This window comes from Lissotriton vulgaris, chromosome 10, assembly GCF_964263255.1.
Source record: "Lissotriton vulgaris chromosome 10, aLisVul1.2, whole genome shotgun sequence".
Classification (NCBI taxonomy): Eukaryota; Metazoa; Chordata; class Amphibia; order Caudata; family Salamandridae; genus Lissotriton; species Lissotriton vulgaris.
In genome coordinates this window covers 788398736-788424365 of record NC_141698.1, presented here as the reverse complement: position 1 = coordinate 788424365, position 25630 = coordinate 788398736, and the positions used below count along the sequence as shown (strand labels likewise).

The window sequence follows — 25630 nt, the reverse complement described above, 5'->3', positions numbered from 1 at the left end:
CTGCATTTGGGCAAAATGTATACAATCCACATGAATCTGATATTAATAATTATTCTCTCTACCATTATGTGTTCAATTTACAGGGATTTACGTTTGGAAAGTCTGGAGAGAATCTTACAAAGAGATTGAGATATGAGTCATTTAAATCATTGCTAAGACAGGTGTGTAAAAATAATCATTTAAAAATTCAGCAGCAAATGTAAGAGTACTGGAGGGTTTCATTGCCTCTGATGTATGTATTTAAGGGTGTGAAAATAATAGGCCATGTCAAAATATCTGGGTATCCAAGTCACCAGCCTGTCATGGAGCTTAAAAGTAATGCATAAGTGGGACATACTATATTATGCACAATTCATAAGTAGGTCATAATTACATAAAGATCTTTGAATTAGACTCTTTGGTCTGAGAGCATGCACTATAATGTATCAAGGTTATCATTAAATGGACCATTTAGTGATAGGTTCTGTTCAATGTCGCTAGCTCTGGATTTAAACACTGGGTTCTTAGATATGTTTTGTCGCACAGAATTGTAATTTCGGTGACGTGAACGGGATTGCAATCATATAGAATCCATTGTTTTAGTTACATTGGAAATATGTACGTGATCATGCTTTTGAAAAATGGGCACTCTTGTTTCAAATTATTTCTGTTTCTAGGAAATAGGGTATTTTGATGATCACAAAAATGCTGTTGGAGTTCTGCTAACACGACTTGCCACTGACGCTTCGCAAGTGAAAGGGGTATGGAAAAAATAATCTTTCAATATGATTTTAAAAATATTAAGATATATTTGTGAATGAGTAACCAAACTTTCGTTTTACATATTGCAGGCCACTGGAAGTCGCCTGAGTCTTGTTACTATGACTGTGTGCACCCTGCTGACAGCCATTATCATTGCTTTCGTGCATGGCTGGCAGTTAACATTGCTGATCCTTGCCTGCGTACCTATACTCATTGCTGCAAATGTCATTCGTATGCAATCAATTGCTGGCAATGCAACAAAGGGCCAAGAAGCTTTGGAAGAAGCTGGGAGAGTAAGTTTGGAAGCACATTTATTAAGACTGTTCTTTAGGCTGGCACTCCTCAAAGTTGAAAACAACTTGAGCGACAGGACTGAGAATTTCAGTTCTAAATTAAGCAACGTAAGAGAGTGGTAGAGATTGTAAAAAGAGTAATATTAAATAGTTTTATAAATTCTTTGATTGAAGTATCTAAAGAAGTGGACAACATTTTGTTTCAATCTTCTGTAACAAATGGTAAATCCTAGAGAGATCAAGGCTATTAACCAATCTGACAGAAAAACTATAGATATTTCCCACTGCCAGTGAATTTTTGACACATATTGACACATTCTGAATAAGTTGAAAAAAGTGCATTTTTTGTAGTACCAAGTTCCCCAAAATGGCTTTCTTATTGTATGCGATCACCGTATTGCTGTGATTAATCGAATTTTAATTTTGGGAATAATTTGTTTAAGGGCACGTTTTCCATGATGTAGTAGCATTCTTACTGTAGCCTCCTCCCCAGCCTCAGCACATGTAAATGATTACACCATACTTGTAGCTTGGTATTACACATCTATATTCCTTAGCGTCTAACCTTTCACTGAACATTCTAAATCATGAATTCTATACCCATACCTGAATACTTGTCACTATTCTACAGAGTCCATCAGGAACCAAAAGGGTCCAGTCATCTCTAACTCACAAGACACTACACCTACTTTTAAACACAAGAACCATTTACGTTAAAGTATGTTGTCTATGACACATACTCTCAGAAATAGTCCTGTCATATTTATAGCTATTAAAGTGACCACTGAATTCGATCCACAATGGATTATGTTCAAGTGATGTATTCCATATTAATCCACAAACACCTTTGCAAGTCTATAATAAAGTGTGTACTGCAAGAACCATGCTGATCTAAACATAGCTCATCATGGCAACCGCTTTACAAAAGTTGAAATTTACTACTGGAGTTTCGAGACAAGAGCTTAGAAATAATCCCAAATCAAATGTCAGCTGAATTTGTGTTTTAAGTGTGAATTTTTAGAACTCAGCTGAAATTTTGCAACTAGTATTATGACAAATATGGCTACATGGTGTGACAAAGAACGAATATGGCGGTGCTGGTAACTCATTCACCTCTATTATAAGTGAAATCGAGGGAAATAAAATGAGGATTCCATACTGTGCAATAAACTATACAACTTTAGTAAAGCTGGATGGTGAGGCACCAGCAACTAATTAAACTTTAACACAGATCTAGTACAACAGGAAATGCAACCAATACCTGTAAGAGAGTGCTAATTATGTATATTTTTAATTTGCATTGTTCTAATTGTCAATTTAAAATATGAATGTCTGTAAGCCTGGATGTATTTTTACTTTTAAAATTTCATATTCAATTCAGATCTCAACGGAATGTGTTGAAAACATAAGAACTGTTGTGTCATTAACGAGAGAAGATGCGTTTTTCGACCGATACATGAAGAGTTTGGAGGGCCCTTACAAGTGAGAATCACATCTTAATCTTTTTGATGATGTCCTTTACATTGCACATTTTCGTTTCTTGTTCTGGTAGAAGATCATATGAATATTATTATGTATTCAGATGGTAAATACCTTGAAGTTTTCCAAGCATGCAGGTACATTTACATTAGTAAACTAAATATGTACTAGAGTTGATAAAATCCAACTGGAACCAATTAATCAAAAATGCACCATGAGATTTCTTGGTATTCCAATTTGGGAACTGAGTAGTTACCATCAATAAACTTTATTTTGGTTAAAAAAACAGAAGCATACATAAGACTATAAATACATTACCAGCTCATAGTAGAGAAAAAATTCGATATTAGGATTACCAATTCGAATTTACATTATGTCAAAGTAAAATTGCCACCAAATTGTACAAAAAGAATAACTGTTAAGAACCATAGCACCATTTGTAGATATATACAGCCTAAGATGATCATAAAGTGCAAAGGATTGCTTGCAATTATCCACATGATGCATGAAAATAGTTGTTGTAAAAAAGAAATCTCCTTTTGTGGATGTATATCATCAATACTAATCTGGAAAACAATAGGTTTAATCTATAAAGCACAATAACCCTTTGTTATGCCACTATAGCACATCAAAAGAAACTCCATCAAATCCAGTTACATTTAACTGCTGGCATTTATCGTAATGGCCAGCTCCAATGTAAAAAGTTAGGTACAGCACAAACGGTCAACTCTTTGGTTTCAGCATGCAGCAATCTGAATGCCAGATGGCCATGTCTAGTGGCAAGTGGTCTACAAATTGTAATTATCCACTGCTTCCTTGGAAGCTCATAACCCGGACAAAAAAGGAAATAATGCAAGTGTTTTGTCCACCTGTAGGCAAACTGGACATACATTGCTCAAATCGGTGGTACTCTTCCACTCATTACAAAAACACTTTACAGAGAGGGTACCATACTGAAACTTAATATACAGTTGTCTGGCTGATAGTACCCAAAACAATCAAGAAAATCTTTAAACCTGCAATGATTTTTACGGACCATAAAGTTTGAAGTCTGGGTTCTTAAATTCCTGCTACTGACTTTCAAGCCCCAAATATAGACCCAGTATAGTTCCTTTATGCGGGCTCTAGCTAGAGGTTCTGTTGAGTCTTAGTTTTCCCAGTAATCATCTAGACCCAATGGTGACAAAGATTCCTTTAAATTAGTTATGCATTTTATGTTCTTAACCTAGCCCAGGTCTTCAGTTTCCTTAAAACTTTAAAGTAGTTTTCCACAGACTCCACCAGGAACAAAAATGGGTCTTAATTTGGCCTTACTCTTTATCGATTTCATACCAGAGTCCCACAACAAAGTGAGCATTGGGGTACTCTTGTGTAGATTCAATAGTGATCTTATAAAAATATTTTCGGCTGTTGCAAAAGTTGATAGCTAACTGTGGCCTCAAAGCTCAGCTTCATATAGGGCACTCCCTGTGGCCTTTGTCTGAGAGATGTTAGGAGCTGCTGATATCTGCCTTGTTTTTGAAGAGTTGTACAGTCTCAATATCCCTGAAGCATCATGGCACATGTTTAAGCCACTTTTCCTAATTTGGGGAAGCCAGGGCATATTCGCTGTTAACCTGATGCCCAAATAGTCAAAATCAATCACACTCTCAAGGCGACGGCCACCCAATTTTTATAGACCCTTTAAATGCCTTGTGTGGGTTAATGTATATAAACTTGGTTTTCCCTAAATGTATTATCAGGCCTCGATCTACACAGAAGGCTGCAAACTGATCTATCAGGGTCTCTAGACAAGCCAGTGTTCTAGACACCAGCAATGTGTCATACACAAAGAAAAGTATGGGAATTTTTTGGCCCACAATCATTGGTGCAGCACTCTGACACTGCTTCAGTGGGGTCACCACATCATTCAAATATAAGGAGCAGAGAGTGGGGGCTGATACTCACCCCTGTGCACCCCTCTTTCCACCTGTAATTGTTCTGGAAACTCGCCTTGTTGACTCCAACATACTTGTGCATTAGGTGTCTAAATGTAGTAAAATTACGATACCGGCAATGGGAGGGGATCCCCTATAGTTTCACAGCATCCCAGAAACTGATACAGGGAAATTGATTGAATGTTGTTTTTTAGTCCACAAAAAGTGCATAGATGGGCTTTGTGGATAACTGTTTTCTAGTATATGGCCAGGAACCTGAACACCTGATCTATTGTACTAAAAGGGTTTCTAAACCCTGGCTACAAATGAAACAAGGAATTGGCACCTTCAATCCATGTGTCAAGTGTTAGAACTGGGGGTCTCTAGTTGGCAGAGGTAGGTACCACTGTCCAAAGAGGGATCCTTGCTTCTAGTCTGGGTAAGGAGGAAACCCTCTTAGATAACCCCTGCTCACCCCCTTGGTAGCTTGGCACGAGCAGTCAAGGCTTATCAAAGGCAATGTGTAAAGTATTTGTACCAACACTCACAGCAACACAGTGAAAACACCACAAACTGACTCCACAACAGTTTAGAAAAATAAAAGTATTTAATCTAAACTACACAAGACCAAAACAGCAAAAATCCAACATACACAGTTCAAGAATATGGTTGCAAAGTGTTCTTAAGGTTAGCGATAAAATGATTAACAGTTGCGTCATGTTTTAGCCACAGTATCTTTGTTTGCAATAAAAAAGTTCCAAGCACAGAAGCTGTAGCGGTAGAAAACAAGCAATGCGTTACTCCCGAGACCCTGGGGAGGCGTTAGCGACATCCCCGCTGCAGCAGCAGACGTGTTGCGACAAATCCGGTCTGTATGGGGAGGAAGGCGATGACTTGTATGGATTCTGGTGTGTAGGTTTTGTAGGAAGTTTTCTCTCGCAAAGGCATGATGCGACGATCTCCGAGGCTTAGCGACGATCTTCTCCTCTCGTGGCCCCTCGAAGCCATGGCTCTGCGACGATGTGCGCAGCGACGTGAAACAGCTCTCAAAGCGGCGGTGCGACGTTCTCATCCAGTGATGACAGGCTCTGCGACGATACTCGCAGCAATGATATTTTTCCCGCTAGTGAAGGGTGCAACGTCTCTGGCAGCCGCAACAGGCGCTGCGACGATCTCTACCTTCGCGGCGGCGGGAATTTCCTCGCACTGACGGTGATGCGCTCCGCAATCAAGCGATACAATAAATATTCTGTAGCAAAGTCTCTCAAATCTTCCTTTCCAGCTTCACAACACAGGTACCGCTTCCAGAGGCACCACAACTGGCCCAACCACTCTGGGAAGGACAGAGCTCGCTTTTGTTCCTGGGACTTCAAAACAGGGAGCCAGCTCACAACAGGCCCTTGGAGATTCCTTCAAGTCAGGGGACAAAGCAACACCAAAGTTCTTCCCCTCTCCTAGGCAGCAAAGCAGCTGCAGGTCAGTCCAGCATCACACAGCAGGGCAGTCCTTCTTCTTCAGTCTTCCAGCTTTCTCCTTGGCAGAGGTTCCTTCTTGTTTCCATGAATTCTCCTTGGCAGAGGTTCCTTCTTGTTTCCAGGAAGATCTAATTGTCTGTAATCAGGGGTCCTGTACTTATACCCCTAAAAGTCTTTGTTGCCTTTGTGCAGGAGGGCTCTGAGCCCAGACTGAACCAGTTCTGGGTGTTCCTTGAGCACTTTGTTTTCCTGACTTCTCCTTTCCTTTCAGAGAGAGGGGCAGGGTTGTCAGCCGCATTGTGGATGGCAGGCACAGCCCTATTCAGGCCCAGGTGCTATCCCCTCCCACCACTCAAGATGCAGATGCAGTCATTCAGCCTAAGGCTGACCCAGCCAGCCTCCTGGGGGCTCCCCAGCCCCTGTCACTCTCAAAACAGACACAAACAGGCCAAGGCACACAGAAAGGTCAGACAAGAGAACAGCTACTTTCTAAAAGTGCTGTTCTCAAACACAGGATTTAAAAACAACCTTTCGTAGAAGATGTGTTATTAAATCCTGAGTTCATGGATACCAGACTTTTATGTCCTATCTTGCTCCTATGGTAAGATATGCTGGTAGCCACTGTAGCCAGCATCCCCCTTGATAACCTATGGGGCAAGATAGCCTTACAATAGTGAAAAACGAAAATGGCTGTAAATCACTACCAGAGCATGTCAGCTGCACTAGTACATGCTCAACATTTCACATACACTGCACCCTGCCCAGGGGGTACCTTGCGCCTTCCATAGGGGTGACCAATGTGCACAGAAAGGGAAGGGTTAGCATTGGTCAGTGGGGACACTGACCAGGGGACATGGCAGTTCACAGACTGCACATAGGCACTGCGGTGGCAGGCCTGAGACAACATTTTAGGACTACTCATGTGGGTGGCACAGTCAGTGCTTCAGGCCCACAAGTGAAAAGGTAAAGGTGCCTTCAAGGGAATTTATTCTGATAATTACTTGAACTTATTAGGCTCAGTTATGGGGACAATTCAATGGTCCCTAGGTTGGAAATTCTTTGATTTGAATCGCCACGCCGTTAATGCCAGTGTCGCTGTTAGCAAGACTAAATAGAGATTGCAACTAAACTGCACCCTTCTCGAGAACTTTCCGAACAGAGGCAGCAATTCATGCTTGGGCCATCTATCTTCATCCGACCTTTTGCAGTTTGCTACACTATGGGCCATATGTATGAACACATTTTCCCATAGACACGGAATGGGTAAAACCCTTTGATACATCTGGCCCTATATGTGTTAGCACTGCTCGGCTTTAATAGAGATCGCAATTATCTTGCGCTACTCCACCAGTTTGCACGATTAACGCTGCCCATTCTGCTTGATTTGAATTCATTGGCCAGACAGAATTTCACTTATCAGGGTACTACAATTACAAATTACACTGTCCTGAAGATGGTCTCACAGATGAATACATAGAGACCGAAACGTCGACTATAGCCTTTTCCTATTAATTTATTTCCAATTTTTGTAACAAGGAAAGGTGATTGCAGAGCCTACAGTGATGTTTATTGATTCATTTTGAATATATTTTCCTGTGGGTCTGTTTGTATATTTGTATGAATTCCTGCCCTATTCATTTAGATAAAATTGATATTTTTTCATATACACCCGTTTTTGTTTGTTTCTCTTTTGTGCATTTTCAAAGATTTTTAAAGTAATATTGTATTTCTTTGTATGCCTACACAACTTAAACAAATTTTCAATTTAATTTTTGGTTTGAATTTCCAACCTAGGGACAATTGAATTGTCCCCATAACTGAGCCTAATAAGTTCAAGTAATTATCAGAATAAATTCCCTTGAAGGCACCTTTACCTTTTCATTAACGTTTGCCGAAGCCCTCAAGGGTCGTTTGGGTTGCTCACTTGTATAGATTCTGCAGGCCCACTAGTAGCATTTGAATCACCAGCCCTGGCACACTCAGTGCACTTTACTAGGGACTTCTTGGTAACACAAATATGCCAACCATGGATAACCAATCACAATACCAATTTACACAGGGACCCATAATTCAGGTCCCGCCCCCCACTTGTGCCTTTTTACATGCCCTCTCTCTGAATTGTAAATCACTAACTCGATCAGGAATGTTATAGCAGGTCCTGGGGCTGGGTCAATCAACAATTGATGTCCCCAGTACTTCTCTAGGATTAGGGATTGTGGGGTAAGAATGTGAGGTGTGGGGGCATGGGCGTCGAGGTTTATATGTATCTGAGAACCAGGCAGGAGGTTTATCCATGGGCGTAGGACCACTATTTAAGTGTGCCTTACTTTAAGTTCTATATAATCACAGTTGATTCCTGATGGATGGTGGGATCTATTTAAGTGGATAATGTCAGAACCAATTAGAGAACAGCAATTATGCACAGCTTTTATAAAATGGGTGCATTTATTTTTAAGTGACTCCTCACTCTCTCTTACTCCAGCATTTGATTTAGGTACGTTTGTCAGGTAAATGTAGCCGGGATTCCTAACAGCTTCACTATGGTCCTCCCCATTTAGAGCCCTCCTCTTTGCAGTATCACCCCCAGAAGTGTTTCAATCGCCTTGATCAGAATGTCAATATACTCGAGCATTATATTAACTTGGGGCTTGCTAGCTGGATCTGAAGGAGTTAGCTTAGAGCTTCTGTGCATTTTCCCTGGCAGGTTCTCAGTGGCTTTGTGCTACCCATTGTAAGAAAGCTCCCATGGGACTATACTTATGTTGGGAAACAAATTAGAACAGATAGGAGAGGACTAACCCTTGTTGTAGTGAAAAGGGTAACCTTATGAGTCAAGGTTGTTTGGGTGGCTGAGTAGCACATTTTGTGCAGAACTATGACTCATTGAACCTAACACAATTTCCCATAGTCACAGAATGGGTAAAACCCATTGATATATTAAGCCCTATATCCCTTTAAATGGAGGGGAGCATTATGATGCTGGCCGTTGACTATCACCCAACAAAAAAAAGCTTGTTTTGAAGTAACATTCTCAGACATGTGCCCTGAAGCGGACATATTGATGAAAGAGATATTGTCATACTCTTATGTCAAAGGCCAGCACTGTTTCAAGATATACACAGAACATAAACACTATATACAGATGATATCAAACTCTATATCTTTACAAATTAACACCCAGAAAACTATCAAACACATCTCTCTCTGCATGTATTTCCATCTTAAAATACGAGACAATACTAGTATATTATTTTCTGAATACAAAATACCATACAAACATATTGCCCCATTGGAGTTAATATCACAATATGAACATCCATTGGGTTAATATTTGTATAAATGATATTTCAAACACAATATTTACGTCAGATAAATTTAAGTAGACCATATTCTGACCTACATCACAAAGTAGAATATTAAGTAGATCTCAAAAAGCTGAATATCCTGGTGCTCTCACTTGTTTTTCAATCGAATGGCCTTCTTCATGTAGGTGGTTTAAGAATGACTCCTAATAGTAGAGAGGTGTGGCATGACAGCTGTGTTAAAAAATGGCTCTCATATTCTATCTCTGGTCCCTGTCCCAGAGTGTGCACATAATCTGCTTATTTAAGGAGGGGCCATTAGGAGAGGTGGTAAAATCTCTTCAGCCATAGATAATGGCACTAAAATAGTTTCCTTGCACACTTACAAGTATTACATTAAAAATGTTTTATAGTTTATAAAAACCTGGTAAGATTTAGATAGTAGCAGATCTAAGGAAGTATGTTTTTTTCTTCAAAGTTCATGAATAGTTTTGCTTATATCATTTTAAAGAAATTAGAAATGATACAAGTTGGGTAATAAGTTGTGACACTTAAAGGCCTTTGGACACTATAGGCCTGATTTAGATCTTGGCGGACCCGTTGGCCGAAATATAAATCCCATAGGATAGAACGGGATTTATATTGTGACGGAGTAACCCTTCCGCCAAGATGTAACTCAGGCCCTAATTGACCAGGCCTGAGCACTTGTGTTAGTTAAATTAGGCAACTCAAGGCTGCTACTCTCAGAATTCCGTCCTGATCCTTAGACTCTGCACCAATAGACAAGTACATTTATTTTGAAACTTAATAATTTGTCTTTAGAAATAATTGGAGTTGTGTTTCTGAAATAGCAAGTGTCCATAAAACTTTTACTTTTTGTGAGAGCAGAGAACCAATATCAAAGTACTAGATACTCACTATAGTATAGTTGTACCTCAGATGACTGAATGGTACCTCCACCTAAAAACATAACCATGACAAACACACAATCTAAAATTGCAAATAAGGTAGGCATAGTGATAAAATGGTCCATGCTCTAGAAAGATGAGATTCAATCAATAAATCACCTTTTCATAAGAGTCCTGTATTTTTCCTCTTGAAACCAGGTGTTTGACCAATAATTAGAACAGCAAATTCAACCTTTAATTGCAGCCCTGCCTATAGCTCTTGACCCTATCCTTATAGGACTGTAAAGGAAGCTATGAGTTTTAATGTCTTTCTCAGAAATAAATAATTGTATGTTTCATTTGAGTTTTGGTGTGAGTTTCAGGTGAGGCATAACAATTGTATGTAAAATGGAATAAACAGTTAGGCCGGCATTACAACTGACCACGTTCCATCTGAAGCTATGATTCTAGTGCAATTCTACCACCCACAGTTCTGAGTGGCACTGATAGCTCTGTGTCTGGAAATCCCAGGTCTACCTAATATTTCTGGGCCTAGATACAATTGGCTGGTGTTTTCACATGTGGAGTGTACGCTGCCCATCCCCCACTCCCCACCGATGCCCCAGACATCCCATGTTCTCTATACAAAAAGGTATGCCTCAGACCAGTGACTGGGCTCTTGCTAGTCCCCCTCCACCCAGACCACAATACAGGTGGAGCAGGCAACACTCCCCCAGTATGCCATCAATCTACCCTAACTGCGACCTACACCTCCAGGTCCAAAGATACCCTGCTTTTTACACTCTGTTCCAACACTGAGTAGGTAGGAAAACCCAGCAGAGTTGTCCCTGGAATTGAACAACTCGTAAAAAGAGCTGATTCTTCAGTCTGAGTAGCTAGTCCTCAATCATGGGAGAAAACTTGCAATTGGTGTGTGAATATATTAGCAGTAAATGGGAATTCTAGCACTCTAGTATCCCCTCAGCACACTCGTAATGAGCGCCTTAGGCAAGCTATTATCATTTATGTTCCTTTAGGTTTTTTTTTAAATATTTGGTGTACCACGCAACATACAGTTTACAAAGCATTGCCACTGTAATTCTCAGATGTACATACATTGTCAAAAATTGCCCTGAAAAATTATTTTGGCTTTACTGAACTAAACCTGAAATATTTTACTATACAGGGATTCCTTGAAAAAAGCACCTGTCTATGGATTCACGTATGGGATCTCCCAAAGCATTAACTTCTTTGTTAATGCAGCAGTGTTCCGGTTTGGTGCATGGCTTATTGCTCAGTGTCTCACAGGATTTGAAAATGTTTTCATGTAAGTATACATTTGTGAAATCCAGTCATCACAATGCTATTTTATTTTCCATGATTATAGATTAATTCAACTATCAGAAGAGATGAAATGTCAATTTAATAAGAGATTAGTACGATTTTTGCTCATAAAGTGAAAATAATTAAAAACGTTTATGCATCTCTTTTGAACAAAACTGCTGGTGGTTTTCTTTGTGAAAACACTATCACCAAGAGTCTTGATAGTTACAAAGTCTGTGTGAAAGATAAACATACAAGCAGCAGACCAAGGAAATAGGGTATGGATTTATTGTCATGCTGAAATGCTGCAAGATACAGCAGTCTACCTTGATGTTAAGGTCATCTAGGAAAAACTGTGTTCATAATGGACCATGGCACAAGTAAGAATTTTCAATGAGACTATGTAGATCGGTTTTTCCAAGTGTTTTTTAGAACGAATTATTGCTTAGAACAATAATTCATTCTAAAAAACATCCCATCATGGGTTTTTGATGGGAAACCTCCATTGCAACGCAGCTGTTTCCCCGCAAGTCATTACATCGCATGTGTTACAACGCATGCGATGTAACAACGCGTAGCCATTACTATGCATGCCATTACATGGCATGTGCTTTTACAACCCATACGATGTAATGGCAAGACGTGCACAATGCACCGCCCCTCAGGCGATGCTGGAACCAGGAGAGAGGGACCACGAGGAGAGAGAGGTAAGGGGTATTTGGCTTGGGGTTACTTTGTTAGGGTTTAGGGTAGTGTTGAAGCAGTGTTGTAATGTTTGTGTAGTGTCGGATTGTGTTTTAGGATTTAGGATGGTGTTGTGGGGTTGTGCAGGGTAGTGTTACAGTGTAGGGACCGGACTAGGGGTGGGAGGAGGGTCGTGCTGGGGGTAGTGTTTTAGGGTTTAGGGTAGTGTTGTGGTGGTTGTTTAGTGTAGGTTAGTGTTTTAGGATTTAGGGTAGTGTCGGTGGTCGTGCAGGGTAGTGTAGGGACCGGACTGGGCGAAGGGGGAGGGTCGTGCTGGGGTAGTGTTTTAGGGTTTAGGGTAGTGTTGTGGTGCTTGTGTAGTGTAGGGTAGTGTTTTAGGGTTTAGGGTAGTGTTGGGGTTGTGCAGGGTAGTGTTTGAGTGTAGGGACCGGACTGGGGATCAGTGGAGGGTCGTGCTGGAGGTAGTGTATTAGGCTTTAGGGTAGTGATGTGGTGTTTGTGTAGTGTAGGGTAGTGTTTTAGGGTTTAGGGTAGTGTTGGGGGGTCGTGCAAGGTAGTATTCGGGCAGGGGGGCAGGGGAGTGTCGTGCAGGGATACTAAATTAGGATTTAGGGTGGGGCAGTGTAGTGTCAATTACCTTTCACACTTTTCCCAGGAGAATACCTTTACCATGCATGCCTTTGCATTTTAATGGCATGCGCGGTAAAGGAATATGCATGGTAAAAGTATGCAATGTTATGGCATGTCGTTGTAATGACAACGCGTAGTAATACCCGCGTTGTAATGGCACACGTTGTATAACTATGCGTTGTAATGAGTCATATTCATTTTTGACCTGTGTTGATATGAGTGCTTAACAATTAAAGCTTTCATATATTACTTGGATAATTGTATTTTATCAACTTAAAACAAATGAAGAGGCCAAATCTTGGGTCTCCTGTCCATTTTAATGAAAATGTAAAAGGATTACAAAAATAGTATTAGAGATAATATATTGAATGCTTCTCTTATTAATCTGGATGGCCTAAGGGCAGAAATGCAGTTGGTATGATGGTGACATTTAAACTGACTAGATTACAGTGGTGACTGAACATTTGCAGATGTTCTGATTCTATATGTTCACATGCAGAATACTTTTAATGGTGTTCAGCCTTGAAAACGTGGCGTGATCACTGTGAAACATGTGTTGGCTGATCTTTGCTTTTCTGGGGTTGAGGGACATTTGTATACACATAATCTGCTATGACATTTGTGAATTGGAATTCTGAAACAAGTACTTGTTCAATAAGCTAAAAATGCAATCGTTTTCTAAAAAAGTGCACAGCAATCATAAATATATTACGTTTTTTGGAGAGTGTAAAGGAATTGATAGCTTTTCTTTATATGGGGCCTCAAACTGTTTCCTTATCTGCGTAACCTGAGAGGGGTAATTGGTGACCTTTGGAGCTACTGGCGATAAACATTTACTTCCGTTATTTACTGCCAAAATAGTACGTTTATTAGTAAAATTGCTCTTAATAACTTGTGCTATCGGGCTACATTTATTTTTACTGCCTGGGTGAAAATATATTTATATTATGTCAGTGAAAGTAAAAATCATCCAATAATAAGTTTTTGTACCATTTATACTAATAAACACAGACTCACACACAGGGCAAAGGTGTTATTACCTCAATAGAGCACACAACAAACCTGAGGAATAACTGAAAAATGCCTTGCAGGTTCCATTCTACAATTTGTTTACAGAAGAAAACAACTCAAGTCATAACCAGAAGGCCTATATATTATGGTTTTATTTGACTGATAAGGCGTAAACCTTTGTGCTCCGGTTATGGTTACATTGATTAAATACCTTTTTAATAAATAATGTACATAAGAAAAATAGCCTAGAATAAATGTTGTATGCAAATGCACAGTTTGTAATATGCTACTTATCAACATTGCCGAGTAAGGGCCTGGCAGGGTTCCGTTCTGCCACAGATCCACTCTCCAAGACAGCGAGGGAAGATACCTGGCGGTGTCGGGATCTATCTTTGGTAGGGATATTACATTAGTATGCATATACGCACCTAACACGGACAATCCAGACTTTTTTCACACGGTCAATGCAGTTGAGTAAACTAGACCCGATGGCGCATGACTCTAAACCACGGGCCTGCCGGGCTCTCCGGGAGCTTTGCGACAGGTACCCCCTACTGGGTGTTTGGCGGAAATAAAATCCCTCCACTACAGAATACACACACTACTCTGGCCAACATAACACATGGACGAGGATTGATTTTTGGCTTATAACTCCAGAAATATTTGGCTGGTGTTCTTTGGTTGAAACGCTCCCCAGGACCTATTCGGACCACTCTTCAGTTAAGATACTCTTACTGATCCCCCGCCCTGAGTATTTTGAGCGACAGTGGAGGTTTCATAGCCGCGCTTTACAGGATGAAGTCTTTAGGGCTGAAATCCATGAGGCTATTGAGGACTATTTCACAATGAACACAGGCTCGGTGGACACGTGGGCGGTGCTATGGGAGGGATTTAAAGCGGTCCTTAGAGGCACATATATTGCCAAACATGCCAGGGTACTCAAAGACCTACGCAACACACTAGCACAACCTAAGCGAGACCTAAAGGCGTTAGATGAGGCATCCACACATCCAGCAACATCCATGAATGGGAATAAACAAACAGTTCTACTGGAGAAATACAGGGATACAGCGGACAGGGAAGTTCTATAGTAGAAATACCAGACAGCTCAGACAGCTAGGCGCTACGGGGAGGGTGAACAACCAGGGAGGGTCCTGGCTCAATTACTAAGACCACCCTATCACAAAACGTACATTACCGAACTGAGGACCCCTGACTCACAAATCTACACCGCCACTAAAGACGTTCAGAGTAGCTTCCTAGAATTTCTTTCAAAGTTATACATGTCTACCATTGGAGATGATTATGTAGCTCAAGAAAACTATCTTAACGAAATTGCATTAGTCTATTTGGAAAAATACATACAGGATTTCCTGGCTGAGCCCATCTCGGTCGAAGATGTGCTGCTAGCCCCTAGACACTATTCGGGGCTCCTCAGCGCCTGGACTAGACTGGTTTACGGGGGTGTTTTACAAAACATTTAAAGACATACTGGCCCTTAAACTTATTGAAGTATACGCTGAAGCTTTAGAAAAGCAGATCCTCCCCCCCCACCCCCACTTTACGCGAGGCTGTCATAATTCTTCTTCCAAAGCTGGGCAAGGACCGCTCACAATGTGGTTCTTGTCGTCTACTATCCCTTCTAAATTTTGGATTATAAAATCCTGGCAAAGGTCATATCAAACAGATTATCCCAACTGATGGAATTCATAATCTCCCCGGCTCAATCCGGTTTTGTGCCCCATCGCTCCACCTCTCTCAATCTCCGCACGCTGTTCTCGGTCATACAAAGGATTAACCCCGACACGCCAGCAGCTGCTATATTAGACACAGAGAAGGCTTTTGACTCCCTGGAATGGCCCTTTTTTCGCTCCATATGTGCCGCATGGGCATGCCCATGGGCATTGTTTACAGTTTTCTGTTGCACAGGCTAAAGCATATAAAGAGTACATTCAAACAGTAAAAAAAACACATGAATTGTATATTCATCTCTGTGTTTCGTCCTTTTAATTCTTCTCTTTCTTCCACTCCCTTGTGCCAACGAGTTTCGTCGTATGGGGGTGTAACCCTTACGACTTCCTCAGGGCTGGAAGCAATACATAAAGCTCTGTATTACATATACAATAAGGCAAGTATTTCATTAAGCCCAAACAATGCACCAATTTGAGTGCGGGGAGTAATAGAATGTGTGTACCATACATAAATATAGGTTGTAACAAAAATTAAAGTACATGGGGTTCTAACGACACCATCTGTGTTTGTATATAAAGTAGTGCTGCATTCCACCAACAAGATACCCCATGAATAATACATTCAAAAGAACATAAATAACCACATATTATCATAACAATTGTACCTTCTGTACCTTTAGCTGAGTATACCCTGTAATGACATGAATTCATGTGATAACCATTAGCCTAGAAGCTGCGAAGGCATGAATCCACACTACAAGATGCTAGTCACACTTGCATTACAACCACGACCAACCCTTACCTATAATTGCAGTTCAGCAAAATTCCCTGATCATTCCTTCTAATTTAATATTTTGTGGCTATTGTAACCACCACATATAAGACAACAATAAATTATCACTACTTGGACAATCTGTATCACCACACACAAAGGTAAAAGACTTCTCATTAATCCTTTATTACTCCATGGTTCATATGCAGTTATATATTGATATCCCACATCAATCTTGAAAAATTCCTATGACGCACATTCTCTTCCTGTGACCTCACCATAAAATGAACAATGTCCCTGTGACTAGCCCCTGGATCTTATTCATTCACCCCCCAAAATACAAAGCTCAAGGTAAACATCTATTCAGTCCACCATAATTATCTATGCACCTGGTTCCAGCTCAGTTTGTTAGGCTTATGTGTAAAACAACAGTTTTTTACTAAAACATCCACCAGTGATTATTAAGATATCGATCCTCCCAAAGTTCAACAGTGCTCTTCAATACAGAGCGTTTATTACTCAAGTCAAACAGGTTCCATCTCCGAGTACGAGGGACCTAGAAATAATACCAAAAACGATCCGTATTACTTCCAAACACTTGCCAACATCACCATATTAAAATCCAAGCCTTAATTTTGACCTATCGCTGCACATACCATAACGCGGTCTGATTCTCGGCCTAACACTCTGTCCCGTGTAAGCGCCAAACCGGCATCGGACTCGCTGTGCTAAATAACCTGAAATCAAAAGAGGACTACCTCTATCGAAATATCGGCGCCATCTTGGAGTGTTATTTCGCGTAGAGTTCCACAACAGTTAACCTTTCATGTATTTATCTGACTATGCTACCAACTTAAAATGTTTATTTATTGTCGAGTTCAACATCAATTTACCATTCATATTACTCATTAGACCATGCTGCCCCATATTCAGAGTTAGTTATTGTCAATATTATACCAAATTCTCTCAATATGTTTTCATATCTTAAAATAGACTATATTATTCAATCTACACTTCTTATCTGTGCCATCTTCACGATTCTCACCTGCTGTAAGATAGACCAAGTGACCAGATAAGTATCGTATAATGTGAACATACGCCGATATTTACAGGTTAGTTTCCTTCATAGATTGCAATTTAAGGCACTTCTGACAATACTTCACATATATCAAGAGATTCAAAATCCCAATGACTAATTTGTTGTAGTCATTGTATGCAGTTCCTCACTAGATGTTTTTATATGCAAGTTGTTAATAAAGTTTACAATAGTTAACCTCTAGGATCATCAGTCTGAGCTGGACTATTCACCAATTCTACATGATCAATTCTGTGTAAAACCCAGCAGTGATAGCTATTTATGATCCTTGCTGCAAATAATTCGATTCCATCTATTGTCATACTACACTTATTCTAACCAAGCCTCCGCAGAATTCCTTACTCTTTTTTCATCATACTTCACAGTATATGAGTCTGAGTCTCAACAGCACCATGAGCCAAAACCCAATTAATCTCCCAAGGAATATTCTAGTTCCTGGTCATAATTAAGTCCTTCTTCTACCGCTCGCAAACGCATGATCCAACGGGCTTCATGCCTCCGCAGTTTCAGCTCCCTATTACCTCCTCTTGGGTCTAACTGTATATGTTCAATTCCATAAAAAGAAAATGACTTGATCGGACCCTGGTCTGTACAAGTATGCACATGCTCAGCGATGGGATATCTGCCATCATTATTTTTGATGGCTCGCATGTGTTCTGCCACTCTATCTTTAAGTGCCCTGATAGTACTTCCCACATACATTTGCGCTCAATGATATATATTACATATTTTGTACTACATGTAATGTTTAACAAAATCGTATACATTTTTCCTTTGTTGTCTTTAAAGTTTTTTGTCTTATGTGCTGCAAACCTACACATCCCGCAGTTACCACATCTAAAGAAACCTTTCGACCTTTCATATAACAATGGTGACATTCATGTTATGGGAGAACTAGGACTCAATAGGGATCCCAGTGTCCTCCCTCTTCTATACGTAATCTGAGGTCTTTCCCCTACAAATTCTCTAAGTGTTCTATCAGCTTGTAATATATGCCAATGCTTGGTGAGGCTTTTCCGTAATGTAGTGTTCATCCCTGTATACTCTGTGATTAGTCTAATTTGGTCTGACTCTTCTTGCTTCCTGTCTTTTGGTTTCAATGTAGTACTCCTTTTGATTTTCATCACCCGTCTTTTGCTTTCACTAAATCCCTAGTGTTGTAACCTCTTAATGTAAACCGTTTCTCCATATCTGAAATACATGTGTGAAAGTTAACATCCTCACTACAATTACGTCGTAGTAGTGAATTGCAGGCAGTTGGTTTGCGAAACATATTACTCATTATTCTTCCTTCCTTAGTATAAAGCTCTACATCCAAGAAAACTACTTTCTCTGTACTAATGTTTGTGGTGAACCTGATATTCATATCATTCTGATTTAGATATGCAATACATTGATGTAACAATTAATAGTCCCTGTCCAAATCATTAGACAGTCGTCTATAAAACGTCCTCAAATGAGAATGTGTTCATTCCAGTCTTTTCCTGCAGTACCCCAAAGCATCACTTCTTCTATCCACCCCATAAATATATTCACATATGCAGGTGAAAATTTCTAACCCATTGCAACGCCCTGGGACTGTCTGAACCAATTATCTTTAAAGAGAAAGAAATTATTAGTTAAAATCAATTCAGCCATAGATAGTAACATCTCAGTGTGCTCCCATTGCGCTGCAGGCCTTCTGGATAGGAAATGAAATAATGCCTTTAAACCCAATTCATTGCGAATACTAGTGTATAGAGACACTACGTCGAGGGTCACCAGGATCATTCCTGGCTCCCATGTAATGTCTCCCAAAATGTTCAAGATATGTGGAGTATCTTTAATGTAATTTGGCAGGTTTACCACTATGGGTTGTAAAAAAAGCTCTACAAAGTGTGATAGACGTTCTGTTGGTCCCCCAATGCTTGCAATAATCGGTCTACCTGGAGGAAATGGTAGGCCCTTATGGATTTTTGGCAAAGTATACATACACGGGAATCTGGGACGTGTCACCTTAAGATATAAAAGTTCTTCATCATCTAGTAGTCCTTTTTCATGCCAAATCTTTAAATACCCATTAATAGTTGCTATTAGTTTAAAGCTGGGATTACCAGATACTTTTTCATAGCAATGCTGATCATTCAGCTGATCATAAATTTCATTCTCATAATCTATGGTGTTAATCACCACGATATTCCCCCCTTTGTCCGCCTTTCGAATCATGCTATTGGGGTTCTCTATCAATGATTTTAAAGCATTTCTTTCCTGTGTAGTTAGGTTGTCTTTACTTCCACTTCTGTATGCCAATCCCTTATCGTATCTTTTATCTAAATCGTCAATTACTAGCTTGTAGGATATCTCCACATTATTGCCACTAGTTAAGTTGGGGGACCAGCGAGATTTGTTTTTTAATCCGCTAGTAATGGATAAATCTGGACTGATCTCCAGATCCTCTAAAACTCTTCCAATTGTAACCGGATCTTCTTCCAATTCCGTAATAGACAATAAGTTGACTGTATCTTGGATGTTACTGATGGTTAAATCACTTGACACAGTACCCAGCAATGCTGATGTAGTGACTTTATTAGGTTAGGATTGAGTGCAAAGTATTTTTTGAGCTTGAGGTGTCTTACAAATTTAAACAGGTCAATTTTCATGGTGCATAAGTCACCTACAGATTGAGGGCAAAAACCCAAACCTTTTTTAAGTAGTGAAATTGCTGCTGGATTTAAGACCTGATCTGAAAGATTAATTACTTCCACTTGTTTCTCTTGATCTACTGTTACTGTTTCTTGTCGTATGAGCGAGTTTTCATTCTGAAATTCCCTGTGACACCTGCCACCCCTCTTTCCACGCCTTGTTTTGCTGTATTGTCTGTTTTTTTGGTTTGATCCCTGTTGCCTCGTTTGATTCGATTGACTTCTAGCATGAAGGAAGAGTTGCCTAAAGGGTGAGGTTGTTTTGATATGGCAGACTATGCACCCTCAGTCTCACTGTCACTAGTTGGCATAGTACTCAATGAGGTATTACTAGATGTTAGTGAGACAGGTGCCGGTTCTTGTTTGGTTTTATCCACCTGAATTAAATAATCATACTTACTAGAGAATGTAACACTCTACCCGTATAGTAATCCACCTCATCTTATTTTTCCGGCTTTTCTCTGCCTAATATCATTTTGATGATCTTGTAAGACTTTCTTCAGAATCTCATAATTTTTTGTTGTGGGCTCCGGCATATTTAGTGCCAGAATCTCAGACTCTAACTGCGTGATCTCAGCTTGGTATTTGGCCACTTTCCTTTCTGCATTTTCTATCAATATGTCCATAAGTTTCATGGAGGATGATGTTAATTCCTTCTCCCATGTAACTAAAAGGTCTTCGTCCAAGTCATCATAAGTTGGGATGATTTGTGAACGAAGACCCCTTGGGATCCTGTTAAGTTTGACATAATGTTTGAGAGTTGTTCCATCCCACCATTTAGACATTTCTGCAAATTTCTCCCGCAAACCTTCATTTTTAGGTTGATTACCACTTTGTACAGCTTGATTTACTGAACATGCCCATGGGCTTTATCGCCACAACAACTCTACTGTATTCTAAACCTACTGCCCGTCTGCACTTAAATGGTACACTTTCCACCCCTTTCAAGCTTGTGAGTGGTACAAGACAGGGCCGCCCTCTTTCCCCATTATTATTTATCTTGGCCATGGACCCACTCGTCAGGCACTTCCAAGAGAAACATTTGCACAGGGGGCTGCAATTCAACACTGGCCCCCTTCTGGTATCTCTTTACGCAGACGATACAATACTTTGTTAGACATCCAAAAGATAACTTACACAAATTGATCAGAGAAATTATTAGATTTGCCGTTTTTCTGGACTGGGCATTAATTGGCACAAATCAGTCATATTCCCATTGACGAGCAGTACGAAGCCTTGGGCGCTTGAGTTCTCCCGAGAATGGTGCACCAAATCAGGGAAATATTTAAGCATAAACTTACACCTGGACACAACTCAAATATTGAGCCTCAATTACGGGCGAGCAGTGGACATATTGACCACTCAAATAGAAAAATGGCTACGAATCCCTTTGTCATTGGCCGGACGTGTGGCCATAATAAAGATGATAGTCCTCTCCAAATTTCTCTATTATTTCAAGAACATACCGATCCCACTCAACAACCAATTCTTTAACACACTTGATTCTCTCCTGAGCCGGCCTTTCCTTACATTACCATATACAACAGGGGGTTACAATGTTCCAGACTTCCAACTTTACTATTTAGTGGCACAAAGCAGCTATGCCTTCGTCTGGTACCACCCTAATGCCCGGATTTCCTATCTGAAGCCTGAGGTAGATCTTGCACTTCCAGAGCGCCTTTCGGCGCTCCTCCCCATGGGATTCCCCAGAGATCCTTAGGAAATCCAAGCCGTCTCCACCACGTGCTGGGCGTGGCATAAATTATGCTAGATTACTGGCACAGAGAGGCTATATTCCTCTGCCCTCCCTGTAGTAAACCCGAGTTTACTCCCCATAACGGGTGAAAGACTGGTAGGGCGCACTCTGACACAGTTCGCACTGACGAGACTGGGTGACCTTTATCCGGACGGACACATTTTCTCCCCCTCAGAAGACACACAACTTATTCCTAGTAGCGTTATGGACAAATTTGTGTTGGGCCATATCTGCTCCACACTTCGAGCCACTTTTCCGATGTTCCCACTTGAGCCAGCTTCATTTTCTCCTCTGACGTTGATCATGGATAACGCGGACAGCTCGCATCTGATCTCCAAGCTTTATAAGGTGTGTGCCCTACTGAAGCCTGTACGAGACAACAAAATCCGGAGCGCATGGGAGAAGGACTTGGGAACTACCATCACTGATGACCAATGGGCTTATTGCTGTTCGGTTACACATTTTTCCATGAATAGCAGGCATAAACTGCTACACTTCAAATTCCTGCGCCGCATCTATTTCACCCCAGCCCTTTCTCACAAGATAGACCCAGCCAGGCGACATACTTATCACAAATGCTCCGCGCTGCATGCGAACTTCGCTCATCTCTCCTGGACATGCCCTAACTTGCAAAGTTATTGGGAACAGGTTCACCACACGTTAGGCCAAATGTTACACATTCCCCTGGCCCCAATTCCGGAAGTGGCACTCTTAGGATATATATTTACCTTCTCCAAGAAAGTCCGCAGGTTTGTGTCGCTTAGCCTATTATTAGCCAAGGGAGAAGTGGCTATCCACTGGGGGCGAATGTCCAGGGTTGGTTGCGCAGTCTCGCCTATTGCAATGTAAACAGTGAACCGTACGCAAATCTGATGCCCAGTACATACAGATAAAGATATCTGGGGGCCATACAAGTCCTATGTTGAGGCGCTTAGGCATGAGTCTGAATCCCCACTGAACGGGGCATAAGCCCTGAGGGGGTAGGGTGATCCTACATTCACAGCTGTCTGTATTCTTACGTGTGCATGCGAGGTTATCACGCAATTACATGTTGATTTCTGGGAGTGGAAATGCTCTGTCAATGTTAATTTGTTACGCAATGGATGGGATTGGTCAGAGGGGCCCTTACATAATGTACGATTACTATTGCAAATGATTATTTTTTATTTTGGTAACTGGTTGAATATATTTGCGCACAGATCAAGACACTATCTCGGTATGATGTGACACGCAATGACCATGACATGATGTGCGAATATGTAACTGGGATTCTTATGTAAGATGTACATGGAAAATAAAGTTATAAAAAAAAAAATGAAAGTGCATTATCAAATATTATATCATTCTTATAACGTCATTTCAAGGTGCATAAAATCAAATATAATATATCATATTATCAATATAACATTTTCAAAACTTATTCTAAAAACAAACCAGACCGTTTCCCTTGCTGATTAAATATAATAGCTAAACATTTCCGTATCCCATAAAATATTCTTATAATATTACGATCTCAGTCCAAAAGAACTTGGGACCGGAACAAAGTGTGGTGGTTTGAATCCCACTTCAATGTATATTAAATGTCATTATTGGCAGCTCCTCATACACAGCATTTGTGCAAGGTGAGCGCTCTCACAGCGGGTAGCGATGGAGCTAGCTCCAAGCAGAAATTTTCAAAAGAAGGGCACAATGAAGTGTGAGATCTCTGTTCTTGGCTGTCATGAGGCTTGCTGAAGCAGTAATCATAGACAAATTGGCACATCTGTCTAGAAGCTCGTCACCTTCAAAAAACAGAAACTGCAGTCCCCTTATCTACCAAGTGGCAGTGTGCTGGAAAATTTGCAGTGCAGAATTTTGTTTACAAGGTCATTCAAAAGGAAATTTCTAGATTCAGGCATCTCTCCAGCTTCTCTCAATTCAGTGTCTGTCTCTCCACCCTCCAAACACACAGAGAGCTGTATCATCCGTCTTCTGGTGTTCTAAACCAGAGACAATCCAAAATGGATCCCACTGGTCCCAATGCTCAGACTCATACCACACAGAGTTGTAGTACTTCACACTCACTGAACAAACTCACAAAACACATGGAATGACGGTTTAAGATTCTGGGTTCAAATAACAGCTGAACTTTACATGAGAGGTATCAGTAAACTCTCTTCTCCTTGATACAGAGAAAAAGGTCTGGACACACAACTGATTTAAAGAAATCTCTAAATGCTGGCACCACAGCTTTACATGATTCGCCCATGACATACATTGTAGTCCTATGTTCATTATCTGGGTCAAAGAACATGTTTTGGGCCTTGCATTACCTAGAACAGACCTAGGACATTACATACATGCTAGAATAGTGTGATTCATAGGGCAAAATAGAAATTTGGGATACCAGTTCCACATTCAGATGGATCCTCAGGGGAGGGGAACATACCTGTTTACCATGCAGAGGATATTCTCGTCTCAGCACCAATTATGTATCGTATGATGTGTATCTAGCCTACCTGCAATAGGCACACTCTATGCAGTACGCTAATAATTCACTGCACAAAAATGCATGTAGGCAAATTTTAAAAATCACTAAATTGCTTCCATTAGCTGTTACTAGGAGACCTCAAGTTAGTCACCATCAGGATTATTCAGCCACTTGTAAAACCCATTGATTGTGTTCCTAGTTGACTTGACTTGACTTGTGTTCCTAGTTTTGTTCGAGATATTGTGTCATCATACAATGTAGACGCCACTATTCATTTGATTTTCAGTGTCACATGCTGCTTTCCTATTCCTATTACTAAAGTTGTATTCCTTTTCATTTTACCTGGACTGCTCCAAGGTGCTATGGGGATATAGGACATGAAGTAATAACTTTAATTTGTTTTTAAGCAAAGCTACTAAACATTTAATTGCAAGTAGAGTGATGAATTATCAGTGTCAAAGACTGTCATTGAAAAAAACATCACTGGATTTTGCATGAATATCCTCATTGAAACCCTGTAAGCATGCATAGGTCATTTATTGGTAAAAATTAATACTCCTGCTTGTGAAAGAATTGTGCTCAAAATTAGTATTTCTATTTACATGGTGAAAGTAAGATGGTTTAGTAAAACATTTAACTTGGTTCATTTGGTTTCATGAGGAAAATACAGCATAAGAAGAAAAAAGGTGGTATGGTCACCAAGAATACAAGATACTGTTGAAAGTGATGCTTCTTTTGGATAATCTGTTACAAATGAAAATAGGCGAGTGATATGTGCAGGCCAGATCCATGCCGAAAGTTTGGGATAGCCACATAAAACAAGTGTACATATAATGACACAAAGGAAAATAATTTGCTAAGTGACAGTACGGTGACCTACATTGAACACCTCTGAAATAGTACCTCCTGGCCCATTTATTTTTATTAAAGGTTTTATAAAATCAGTGTTGTATTTATATTTGAGTTAACTTGTAGTTTCTATACGCAGTGTGTTTTCAGCAATCATGTTCTCCGCAATGAGTGTTGGCCAGTCCTCTTCCTTTGCTCCTGATTATGGCAAAGCAAAGGTTTCTGCACAGCGAATCTTTAAACTTTTGGATAGAAAGCCACAGATCGACAGCTATAATGAAGGAGGAGAACAAATAGTGAGTACTTACACTAAAAATGTATTTTCCTCACACCATAGAGGCAGTAGTTTTACTGAGTAACAATATGATTTTTTTTATTTTATTGAATTTCTCAGTTTGTCTTTAGCTAATGCTTAACCTTCAGACACAAATGGTTTAAGTTGTATGCAGTTATTTTCTTTTTCCATATTTGCATTTATTTTGAACAGCCAAATGTATCAAAGAAAGGGAATAAACTTGCAATAAAATGTTTTGAATTAAAATACATGTGCTCT

The 25630-nt window shown here is 40.2% G+C and overlaps 1 protein-coding gene across 2 annotated transcripts in view; it reads left to right on the top strand.

Moving 5' to 3' along the window:
* LOC147688800 (ATP-dependent translocase ABCB1-like) overlaps nucleotides 1–25630 on the top strand; it is a 205898-nt gene that overhangs the window by 157896 nt on the left and 22372 nt on the right. For both annotated transcript variants that reach the window (XM_086941716.1, XM_086941715.1), the window contains exons 20-25: nucleotides 84–161; nucleotides 657–740; nucleotides 831–1034; nucleotides 2416–2516; nucleotides 11280–11420; nucleotides 25217–25373. In XM_086941716.1, the coding sequence (XP_086797842.1) occupies nucleotides 84–161; nucleotides 657–740; nucleotides 831–1034; nucleotides 2416–2516; nucleotides 11280–11420; nucleotides 25217–25373 (765 nt within the window). The remainder of the gene's footprint in view (nucleotides 1–83; nucleotides 162–656; nucleotides 741–830; nucleotides 1035–2415; nucleotides 2517–11279; nucleotides 11421–25216; nucleotides 25374–25630) is intronic.